Below are 12,927 nucleotides of genomic sequence, written 5' to 3'. Positions count from 1 at the left end.
GACATGCCCCAAATACCTATTCCATGCCCAGGTATACAGTAGGTCCTCAATAGATAGTTAACACTCAAGAAAAGAACAAATAAAATATCTCATCTAAATGCAATCTTACATAATGCAAGGAAATTGTTATAACCAAAAAATGTACTGCAAAGGGCTTTCACAATAACTCCTCCATCTGCACCTGTGTGCTACAGTCTGTATTCTTATATTGACCTTTAATAAGAGTGAGAAACTCTTCATGCTTGACTCGGTTCCTCTGGATGTCAATCTTTAGGGTAAGCAACAAGGTGAACAGGAATTTGTGCTCCTCGTACAGCCCTCGGGCAGCATACTTATAAACCTCGTAGGTCATGTGCTCGATGATATTAGCAATCCTCTTGCTTGTAATTGGGCTCTTGACAGACCTGGTGAAGATAACATTTATATCGGGCTTATCCCGCTGCCCTTTTCAAGTGTCTGTAAAAACAATTGTCTTTAATGGAAAATAAGTAACTTTGGAGGAAGAAAACTTATTTTTACACATCAAAAATAAGCCTCCTAAATCTAAAATAACAAGCATTCTCTCAACATGAAATAACATAACAGAATCCTGAATGTTGTCTAAATCAATTCCACCTGCAGGGCATTATTACTCACAACAAGATCTCGGGAATTTTCTTGTTTAACAGAAACACACGAAGACAAAGGAATCAAATCAATGGATAAATAGTTGGCAGAGTTTTCTCTGGGCATAAAATGGTGAACCAGAATGATTTGTTAACACATTGGTAATTACACTGATCTGAGATTTAAAAAAAGAAAAAGACTCTTACTAACAAAGGGGAAGGAAGCTAAAAATGTAATGTCATTATTTTGGTGCACAGATCTAGAATTCAGCTTAGCTTCCTGAGTACTGACGTACCTGGCTAAGGAAAGGTCAAACAAGCCCAGAAACTGGCGAAGCGAAGTCTGATACATCTCATTAACCAAGCGCATCTCGGTAATGAGGAAGTAGAGGATGCTGCCCCGTGTAGCCACTGGAAGACAAAGAGCAAGGTTGTATGTGCTACGAAAGAGGAAAATAAATGACCCATGCAGAGAGACCAGCTTAAACTCTAAATGAAAACAACAACTTTTATTTTTATATCTTATCAGTGGCTGCCTACCAGATATGGGATACAAAGTGATACTCACTTATTAATATATTTATTTCTTATTTACAACATTTTGTAAGTAGTCAGCTATTTGTATTTATTAAATGGCACTTCTCATTTTAGAATCTCTAGACCCCTCGTAAAAATATTTTTTCTATTTTTACTGCAGGTAGAAAAGACAACCAAAGAAATTCCAAAGGTTGTATGTTTAACACCCAGCGAGCGAGGTAGCCATTAGGGACCTCATCCTTAAGTTCCAGCAAGAAGCCATGCCTAACCTGGGCTTCAAGTCTGGAAAACGACCCATTGCAAAGATGATGCTTCTGCCTCTCTATCAATAAATGACAGTTTAATTATTATTAGTATTATTTTTGATACGGAGTTTGCTTCTTGTCCCCAGGCTGCAATGGCGCGATCTTGGCTCACTGCAACCTCCGCCTCCCAGGTTCAAGTGCAGTAGCCTTGAGTAGCTGGGATTACAGGCACCCACCATCATGCCTGGCTAATTTTTTTTTTTTTTGTATTTTCAGTAGAGACAGGAAAGGGTTTTGCCATGCTATCCAGGATGATCTCGCCATGTTGGCCAGGTTTGTCTCAAACTCCTGACCTCAGGTGATCAGCCCACCTCAGCCTCCCAAAGTGCTCGGATTACAGGCGTGAGCCACCGCGTCTGGCCGATTATTTGTTAAAAGGAATAATAAAATACTAAAAGATAGCCAATCCAACTGAATTATTTAGCAGGCTTTTCTTGTACAGGCCAATTTGCAAATTGGTGGCTGAGGATGAAAATCTCCCATGAGACCACAGAACTACCTTCCTAATACAAAAACTATAAACAAAACACCAACGTAGTGTTACCAAACAACAAACAACTGGGCACTAATTCCTCAGATTTCTAATTTGCAGTCATCAGATTTTTAAAAATTCTCCTTCTTTACTTTCTAACATCAAAATAAGTTCATGAGAATCTTAAAGGATTTACTAACATGAATGACAAGTACTCAGAAAATGTATAGCATTATAAAAATTTTTGACCTCCATTTTACTGAATATTTCCCAACAGAAATTCCACAAAACACCTCCACTTTGCATAATCATTTGTATAACTCCCTCACATCCTTCCATTTCTCTAATTCTCGTTCCTCTCTCATTTCATTTTCCTGTGACATTTGTCTTTCATTACCAAACTCACCAGGTCTGTATTCCTCCCGGGCTGAGTTAATTTGAACTTCTGTCTCAGCAGAAATTTCTAGCTTCTGTGTCACCTCCTCGGCTGTCCTTTTTGTGTTACTCAGCACAACAATGAGACTCTCGTCTTCTACCAGGGACCCCTGGGTACTTGTCAGGCGGTAAAGCAAGTTATCTTCTAGTTCCTTCATTCTTCTTTTGTTTGCAGTTACATCTTCCATCAGATGAGTTCTTTCTTTCTCCAATTCCTATTAGTTTGCACAAATATATTTTCTACCTCAATTAACAAGTCCTGTTGAGTATTCCTTAAGACATTAACCTACATGGCTGCTTTCAAGTTCCTCTACTGTATTTATCATAATCAACTGCAGGAAATATGGACATCAAAAAAGGAGAAAGGCTGGGCACAGTGGCTCACACCTGTAATCCCAGCACTTTGGGAGGCAGAGGTGGGCAGATCATTTGAAGTCGAAAGTTTGAGACCAGCCTGGCCAACATGGTAAAACCCCGTCTCTACTAAAATACCAAAAAAAAAAAAAAAAAAAATAGCTGGGCGTGGTGGCGCATACCTGTAGTCCCAGCACTTTAGGAGGTGGAGGCAGGCGAATCATTTGAGGTCAGGAGTTTGAGACCAGCCTGGCCAACATGGTGAAACCCTGTTTCTACTAAAATACAAAAAAATTAGCTGGGCGTGGTGGCTCATGCCTGGAGTCCCAGCTGCTTGGGAAGCTGAAGCAGGAGAATCCCTTGAACCAGGGAGGCGGAGGTTGCAGTGAGCCGAGATCATGCCACTGCACTCCAGCCTGGAAGAAAGAGTGAGACTCCATCTAACATAAAATAAAATTAAAAATAAAATTTTAAAAAAATGTAGAGGAGAAGTAACAGAGGAAGGAAGAATAGGTGCCAAGCAACATGAAACCAGCAAAAAATACTACCAGCATCCTTCTAATCACCCATTTATTTTCTAAAGTCAAATCAGTTTCAAGTGATTGCTGTGATTATATTTAACATTATACATATAATCTTCTTTTGAAGGGGACATATATTTGAAAACAAAGATATATATCTGATTATATAGGTTTACTTCTGTCTACTTTCTTAAGAGAGTTCCATTATTGTTTAAATGTGTTATTTCAAACTTGCTAATTGAAAAAGTATCCAAGTCTGTGAAAAACTACTCTCCGAAATCTTAGGCAAGCAACTTGAGCTGCAACTGCGGGCACGTTTAAACTGAAAAGTCTTCTTGGCCTGCTGTTGTCTCCAAGAGCAGAAAAGTTTTGCATCTTTTCTGAGGGAGCTTTGTAGACAGCTGGGAGAGTGAAGCCTTGGAAGACTATTATCCTTATTGGCCATTTCTTCCTCTTGGCAGCTTGGAAAGGGAGAGAGAGAGGAAGAGGAGGAAAGAAAAGATGGAGCTGGTGGCAAGGGTGGGGGAAGGAGAAATACGTGTGACACCACGCAAGCCACAGGAAGAGGAAGCCCAAAGGCAGGGAGACAAAAGAGAAATATGCTTCTGGCACCAAGTCAAATTGTACATGGATATCAACTTGCTATATGAGAGACTCTATCTGTGACGCTAAAGAAAAGAATCTAAAATGGAAGGAACAAAAAATAAATGATATTTACAAATTTAAAATGAAACTTATGTATTAAGAGAGTTTATTTGAAGAGCTTCCTGGATATGGAGTCTATTGACAATTTACCCACATTTAACTGCATTTATAATGTACAATTCATTATAAGTAAAATATGGGGAAACTAGGGTTAAGTGCAGGTGACAAACAGCAAAATCACAGGAGAGCATGTTTGACAGTTTGACTGGACTCACAGCAGCTACCTGAATGTATGGTACCAAGCTCAAATCTCTAGATCAGCTTCAGAAATGTATATTCTCAATTGGGTACTCTGGATATGACTCAGTAGGTGATATGGTTTGACTCTGTGTCCCCACTCAAATCTCACCTTGAATTGGAACCCCCATAAGCCCCACGTATCAAGGGTGGGAACAGATAGAGGTAATGGGGTCATGGAGGCAGTTTCCCCCACGCTGTTCTCGTAACAGTGTGTGAGTTCTCACAAGATCTGATGGTTTTATAAGCATCTGGCACTTCCCCTGCTTGCACTCACTCTGTCCTGCCACCCTGTGAAGAAGGTGCCTGCTTCTCCTTTACCTTTCACCATGATTGTAAGTTTCCTGAGGCCTCCCCCGCCATGCAGAACTGTGAGTCAATAAAACCTCTTTCCTTTACCCAATAAAACCTCTTTACCCAGTCAGGTATTTCTTCATAGCAGTGAGAGAATGGACTAATACAGTAGGTTTTATAGATTCTACTCCCTATTGAGAGAGCCAGAAATCTAAAGTGATGCAGTGATGAATCATATGAAAGCATATAAAACATGGACTACTCACTGATTACATGATTAATTACACAATTTACCTTTGTTATGATTCAGTGTGCACACAAACACGGAGGGAAAGGAGAGGCCAGACCTAGCCCAAACTGTCACTGTTAACCATTACGCAAGTTCTTTCCTTTAGTGGCTCTTCCAAGTATTCATTTTTGGTACTTAGTTTATGCTTACGAGAAACTTATCCCCATACTACTCCACGAATTACATCTTGTTTTAAACACTATCGCTATGTTGATAACTCCCAAGTTTATATCTCAGCTTCAGATCATACCTCCTTTCAACATCTCCATTTGGACATCTAAGAGACGTCTCCTACTTAGCACCATCAGCAAAACAAAACGTCTGATCCTCCCTTGAAACCTGCTCCACCTCAGCCTTCCACAGCCTGGCAAATGGCAACACTATTCTTCCAGATGCTCTGGCCAAAACTTTTGAAACCTGCTTGGTCATTTTCTTTTCCTCAAATTCAACAACAAATTCATTAGCAAGTTCTATCATCTCCACCTGAAAACGAGATTCAGAATCTAATCATTTCTCACTCCCTCCACTATCACCACCCGATTTTAAACTATCATCGTCACCTCCCCCTCTAAATTAGGAGGTCTAAACAGGTCTCCCTACCCCCGGCCTTACCCGCCGGTCTACTTCCAGCCCAGGAGTCAGAATGATGCTATTAAAACATACTTCCTCTCTCAAAACCCTCCAGTGGCCAATCTTGCCACTCAGGGTCAAAGGTCTACCAAGCTGCCCCCTCCTTCATTACTGCTGGGACCTCATTTCCTACTTCTCTCCCATTTTTCACTTTGCTCCAGCCACACGTGCTATTTCCTACATCAGTGGTTTTCAAATTTCAGTGCATGAGGATCACCTGGAAGGCTTGTGCTATAGGCTTGGAACAGCATCTGGGAATTTGCACTTCTAATCCCATGTGATGTGGTGCTGCTATTCCAGGAAACACACTTTCAGACTCACTGTCTTAAACCCATAAAGAACTCTCTTGCCTCAGGGCCTCTGCATTGGCTGCTGCTCTGTCAGGTCTGTTCTTCTTCCAAATAACTCACTCTCTTCCCTTACTCAAGTCTTCCTCAAATGTCACATTCTCAGTGAGCCCCACCGTGACCAACCTCTCTAAAATTCTAGCCCACCAGCTGACTCTCCAGCTCTCCTGCTCACCAGTGTCTGTACTTTTTATAGCATTTACCACCTTCTAACATAATACATAAATTATATGTTATACTCTAGTGATAGTTTGGTCTTCGAGTCTATTTTGTTCATTGATAAATTCTCCAGTTAGAGAAACAAAGCCTGGTACATAGTAGGCACTCAATTAACACTGCAAATTGAATGACTAAATGTTGCATCTGTTTTCAAACTGATAAACTGAAACACACAGTGAACTGGAAAGTCTAGTCTTTGTGCCAGAGATACAGACGTGGAAATGCTCAGTCTCTGAAAACCATGACGTTAAAAATAAAGGATGTGCTAACAAAACTGCATGAAAGCAAACAGCGAAGACCAGTGGCCTCGGCTTTATGTTTCAGCCAGTTCATCACCATTGACTGAATGGTTTGAGTTGGTAAGACCCCACCAGACTCTCAACTCACACTCTGAGCACAGTGAATCAGGTCTGGGGCCAGTCGAGGAAAGGAAGAATTCCCTCTTTAAGCAAAACAAAAGTTCAGGATTTGTATCCATTCTTAATTCTTGAAGATGTAGCAACTCAAGCAAAACCTGCTCTTATCATCTTTGTTTCCATCTGTTATCTGGTTACATATGAAAGCTCCTTAGTGGTTATTTCAATTCATTGATTCACGAGATGAGAATTTCAAATTTCGGAAAATGTAGAAATGAGTACAAATAAGTGACATTTAATGGCTGCTATAAAATTCATTTCCATAAGCAGTTATAATAAAAGCCTTCACATTCTGGTTGTACTAGGAAATAAAAGTGATAATGAAAATTCAAGCAATTTTTATTGCCATATTTATAAATTTCACACACGATCACTATCATTTCCGAGTTCCTAAAGGTAAGCATTTAAAGGTCTTCACCTGAAGACAGGTAAGGGAAGAAATGTAAAGCAGTAGAAAGACTGATGGTTTTGACATCAGGAAGACATATGTTTGAATTGTGGCTCTCAAAACCCATCAGCTACATGACATTTGCCATGTTTTAAAACTCTGCAGGCCTCAGTATTTTCATCCACAAAATGTATGTAAAAACTGCTCTTGGATGATGGTGAAGATATCGCCAGTAATGCAGCGAAGGCAGTGGCTAGATTACGATAACTGCTCAAAATGTCTCTTCCCTTCCATCTTCTCCCTTGATTCATCATTTCTGGACGAATTTTCAGAAGCACGATAATGCTTATTGTAAAAATAAGTAGTTTGAAAAATCAAGTCGAAATGTGGCACAAAGTAAATGATAAATGATACTTTGAATTTCACATATTATCATAAAAGTGCATAATAAAGCAGCTGAAAAGGGATAAGAAGGGAGAACTTAGAATGCAAAGGACGAATGCTTTCGTGTCAACTGGGAATGAGAGCATGGACTGTCAAACTCAAAAGCAGCACCAGGTCTTATCAATTCTTCCTGCACACAAACCTTTATCTTCTGCCCATTTTTTCAATCACATAACCACTGCCCTACTTGAGAATTTACTTGTCATTCATGGACTACTCTAACAAAGCTGGTCTTCCTGCTGACGCTTTTCCACTCATAGTCACTCAGGAGATCTCCCTTACCTATTTTGAAAGGTCCAAAATTCTCAACATAGTTGGCAAAACCTGTCACAATCTACTTTTCTAATCTTATTTCTACTTGAGAACTATGGAATTGAGGTTAAAATCATGCCTCCATGTTGCTTATGAAACAAATATTAATAAAATAAACATAGTAATGATGTATACGATGAGTGGCAAACCATTCAATTCTTGATTAAAAAATAGTAAATAAAAAGATTGAACGTTATTAAGATGGCTGTGGTCAATTTAATATCATTGTTAATAAATTTATCGATTAAAGTAATTGCCTATATTCCCAAAGGATTAAAACAAAGCTAAGAAGTACATTTCCCCAAAGTTTGAAACGCATGAAAATAAAATATACTAAGTAAACAGTATAATTTAAAGTACTATTTGGAATCCCAAAAGCAATCTGTATATAAAATAGAAACAAGTAGCCAAATACTTGGGCACTAGAAAGTTACTGGCAAAAGAAAGGTTATCTGAGAAAAAAAAATAGAACAATCATTGCTTGCTTTTTGTTCAAGGTTAAAAGATGAAAACCTACTTAGGGATATGGTTATAAGCATATTTTCATTTATATGCTGATTTAAACATATTTGTATTAAACGATTACTTTCATTGCACCAATTCATAAGAAGAAGATAAGACTCTTTCAGATTAATATGATGAGGCAAAGTTAATCAAAATAATTTTATCCATAAATCTCTTTCCCACCAAAAGGATTATCTTTCAGCAGGCAGATTGATAGATAGATAGATAGATAGATAGATAGATAGATAGATAGATCGAGATCGATAGATAGAAAAGTAAAGATTTGCGCTAAGTATTCTATATAAATTCTAAGGCTGCAATGTAAAATTCTTATATAAACGGTGACATATTCCAGGCCAGGCGCGGTGGCTCAAGCCTGTAATCCCAGCACTTTGGGAGGCCGAGACGGGCGGATCACGAGGTCAGGAGATCGAGACCATCCTGGCTAATACGGTGAAACCCCATCTCTACTAAAAAATACAAAAAAAAAAAAAAAAACTAGCCGGGCGAGGTGGCGGGCGCCTGTAATCCCAGCTACTCAGGAGGCTGAGGCAGGAGAATGGCGTAAACCCGGGAGGCAGAGCTTGCAGTGAGCTGAGATCCGGCCACTGCACTCCAGCCTGGGCGACAGAGCGAGACTCCGTCTTAAAAAAAAAAACAAAAAAAAACACGGTGACATATTCCAAAGGGAATTTTAAAAGTACAAAATAGATCAAAGATCTAAAAGTAAGACCTGAAACTATAAAACTGCTAGAAGAAAACGTAAAGGAAATGCTTCAGGACACTGGTCTGGGAAAAAAAGTCTATGAATAAGATCTCAAAAGCACAGGCAACAAAAGCCAAAATAAACAAATGGGGTTATATCAAAAAGCTTCTGCACAGCAAAGGAAACAATCAACAGAGTGAAAAGATAACTTACAAAATGGAAACAAATAGTTACAAGCTATTTATCTAGGAGGGGATTAATATCCAGAACATACAAGGAACTCAAACATCTCAACAGAAAAAAAATCGATTAAAAAATATGTAAATTATCTGAACAGACATGTCTCAAAAGACATAAAAATGACCAAGAAATATATGCAAAAATTATCAACATCACTATTCATTGGGGAAATGCAAATCAAAACCAAAATGACATATCATCTTACCCCAGCTGGGTTGGCTATTATCAAAAAGTCAAAAAATAACAAACCCTGGTGAGGATGCTGAGAGAAAAGGAAACTGTTAAACACTGTGGGTGGGAATGTAAACTAATACAACCACTATGGAGAACAGTATGGAAGTCCCTCAAAAAACTACACACACAGATACACACACTGAAACAAATAGAACTACCACATGATCCAACAATCCCACTACTGGGCACGTACTCAAAGGAAAGGAAATCAGTGTATTGAAGACATGTCTGCACCCCCATGTTTACTGCAGCACTATCCACAATTGACAAGACATGGAATTAACCTAGGTGCCCAACAACAGACGAATGGGTGAAGGAAATGTGGTATACGTACACAATGGAATACTATTCAGCAATAAAAAAGAATAAAATCCTGTCATTCACAGCACCATGGATGGAACTGGAGGTCATTATGCTAAGTGAAATAAGCTAGGAACAGAAAGTAAAACACTACATATTCTCACTCACATGTGTAAGCTAAAAAAAAAAATGTTGATCTTATAGAAGTGAAAAGCAGAACAGAGGATACTAGAGGCTGGGAAGGGTGGGGGAAAGGGTGAGAGAGGGAGAGATTTGTTAAGATACAAAATTACAGCTAGATAGGATGAATAAATTATAGTGTTTTATAGCATTACAGGATGACTGTACTTAATGATTATAATGTATTACATAATTTCAAATAGTTCGAAGGAGAATATTGCATGTTCCCAACATAGAGAAATGATCAATGTTTGAGATGACGGATATGCTAATTACCCCAATCTGATCACTATACATTATACTATGGAAATATCACTGTGTACCCCATAAACATGTACAATTACTATATATCAATTAAAAATAAAATAAAAATTTACATGTACAGGGTGGTTTGGTAAAATTTCGTGAACATGGCATTTGTTAATTAAATGATTTTTTACTGTAAGTAGCTTAAAGAAGCAAATGAAAACTAAACTTATTTGTGTACATAAACTGCATTTATAACCGAAGTTTTGAAATCAGTAAAAGACAAACGGCAGCCAGAGTTCTCATTCTTAAAGGTATAACTCAGGCTCCATTACCAAATATCATTTCTCTTATTAAACAAGAGAGCTCAGAAAGAGATTTCCTTTTCCTCCACCAACAGTGAGCTGGTGATAATGACGTCTATTTAATGTCCTTCTTAAATTACTTCCCATGTCAGTTTCACCAAGTTCAGGAACTTGTACCTCAAAAGGAAATCACACACTTGTTTGCTCATCCAGAATTCTGAACAATGATGATCCCTGAGGCCTTGTATTGTGTGACCAATAGGAGCTGTTGATCAACACTGGCATTTTTCTCCCAATGGAACATAGATTTTTTTTTAAGTTTCTATTTTATTCTCTATGATCCAAGTGAGAGTGAGTCTAAGAGATCTGGTTTCTATAAAGGAAGGTTGTTGTAGGCCTACTGGTTTCCTGCCTGTTCAAAATGGTCTAGATACATCACCTTCTGGTAATAACAGCAGAATGTCCAAATCTACTCACAGGCACATCAGATAAACAACTGGATATAGCCTTGATGTGAATTTGAACAGCACATGCATTTAAAATGACTGTCTTGAAGCACACAGAAAATATAAACTCTGTTAAAATTCACGCTTCCTTGCATTCATATGCTCTAGGATTTCCATGTGTTTCTGAAGCAAACAAACCTGAAGGTCTAACAGGTGTACAACTGAGCATTCATGAGACCCGATTATGTGTGATAATAAGGTCCCTCATTGCCCCTGTATCCCCAGGACACAGAACAACTGATTAATTTTTGGAGTCAAAGATGTATCTTTCCGTTGCATGAACAATTACCGTTCAGAGCCTCCTTTCACAAGAAGAACCAACAAACCTAAGAAGTCATGACTCATTCCCACTGAAGAGACTCAGCCTTTGTTTCAGCCCCACATTCCTCAGATGGTTTCCAACATCAACTTCCTATTCTGTGTGGGATATCCTATTCCTTCCTGTGTGTAATCTTCCTAGCGTCCACAGACCTCCTTAAATCAATAAAATTTCAAATTGATATTTTATATTTATAATCACCCAAGAAGTGAGATTATAGTCAGAGAGAATGCATTGTCACTGAAGTCAAAGGAATAATTTGGACTTTAAAACACTGATATATCTGTGTTCACAAAGCACAGACATAAGACTCTTTTCAATAGAGTAACTAGACTATAGGAAATGGCCCAAAAGCAGCAGGGATCAACTCAGACCCATTTGCACCACCCAGATTGAGAAGGTCCAGCAGTGTTAGCAGATTCAGGAATATGCTGGGAAGTGAAGAAGCTGCAAAATAAAAGCCCCTTAGAATAAGCATACTGCTGAAAATCCATCAAAATTAAGCCCAGCAGCTCGCTTCTTCTACCACAAGACCTCATTTTGGGAACAAAATAAATAAAGGTTAGGTGTTATAATGTTGTTCACATTATAAAAGAAAACGAGTGTCTGTTATTATGAAAGAAAAAAAAATGAGTGTCACATTATTCTGGCTGATCATTTTGTAAGAATTATTTGCTGTGAGCCCGAACAGATTCTGATAATGAGATGATATTAAAGGAGTAATTTTCTCAAGACACTCAATTTTCCTAAGAAGTAAGAAACAGCCTGGTCCTGCATCCACACTGGCTTTTCAGGGTTGCTCCAAGTGTTTTCAAATGAGCTTAACAAGCTCCTTATCTCATCTTAAACCTCTGCTACAGGAATTAAGCCCCAGGGATGGGTTATTTTTGTTGTTGTTGTTGCTGTTGTTGTGTTTTGCTGCAATCCAAGTCTGTCAGATCCAATTATTTGTTCCAAGGAGACTGTATTCATTCAGTTGAATATAAGAAAACCAAGGACAAGAATATTATTCAAACTGCTATAGGGCCTCTTATCTCCATGAAGCCAAGGCTACAGGTGGAAGGACAGTCTCAAATACCAGTGACAGAGGTGGCCCAAAAGACCCTCAGGAACTCCCACTTGCTCAAGGTCACATGCTATTGCTCAAGAATCCCAGTTCTGCCTGAAGTAATTATTCGACAATGCTAAATTTCCTCCACCACCTCTATTGAGATTTAACTCGAGACTCAAAAACTAAGCAAGTACATATTTTGAAGGCTGTCATTACCACAACAGCAACTCAGTGGCAGGAATCAGAATTAGTATCTGCCATTCCGAGATCACTCAACCATGTGAATTTATGAAGCTGGATTAAATGCTCCTAATGCAGCTTCCAACTTTATGACCCTGTGATTCATGAGCTATAAATTAACAATAATGTTCAGGAAAAGAGAAGGGAGAGAGAAGGAGAGGAAGTGGAGGAGAAAGAGATAGACATGTGGTAGGCTCAGAAGGGCAAGCACCGTACAACACACAGAAAAGGTACAGAGAAGGGGAAGGACAGACCCCGAAGACTTTGCTGACTGTATTAACATAAATAATCTTCAGGTCAGCATAGAAGGTGTCACTAAGTTAACTAAACTCCTCATTATTATTGAACCCAGGAGTAAATCAATAGCAACGTTAAGAGTTCATGCAGTTTCACCATAACATTCCCATTAAAATCTTCCACGTTTCTTTGCTGAAGCCTCACGTGTTCCCTAGAGAAAATGTCACTCAAAAGAAGGAAGTTTACAAATGTGTGGCCATTTTTCATTGAGCATTAGGTTATCCCATAAAACAGAAGTAAAGAAGGCATATGTGGAGTTATGTTTCATTAGCATAGTTATGTAAGTAGT

The 12,927-nt window shown here is 38.7% G+C and overlaps 1 protein-coding gene across 1 annotated transcript in view; it reads right to left on the bottom strand.

Annotated features, from left to right (window-relative positions):
- Positions 1 to 12,927, bottom strand: part of DNAH5 (dynein axonemal heavy chain 5) — a 248,666-nt gene that overhangs the window by 45,585 nt on the left and 190,154 nt on the right. The window contains exons 66-68 of the mRNA XM_050793010.1: positions 2,326 to 2,569; positions 902 to 1,016; positions 214 to 404 (exon numbers count right to left, since the gene is read on the bottom strand). Coding sequence (XP_050648967.1) covers positions 214 to 404; positions 902 to 1,016; positions 2,326 to 2,569 — 550 coding nt within the window. The remainder of the gene's footprint in view (positions 1 to 213; positions 405 to 901; positions 1,017 to 2,325; positions 2,570 to 12,927) is intronic.

The sequence above is a fragment of the Macaca thibetana genome, chromosome 6, assembly GCF_024542745.1.
Source record: "Macaca thibetana thibetana isolate TM-01 chromosome 6, ASM2454274v1, whole genome shotgun sequence".
In the NCBI taxonomy this organism is placed as follows: Eukaryota; Metazoa; Chordata; class Mammalia; order Primates; family Cercopithecidae; genus Macaca; species Macaca thibetana.
Note: the sequence above shows the minus strand (reverse complement) of the source record. Positions and strands in the feature narration are given on the sequence as shown.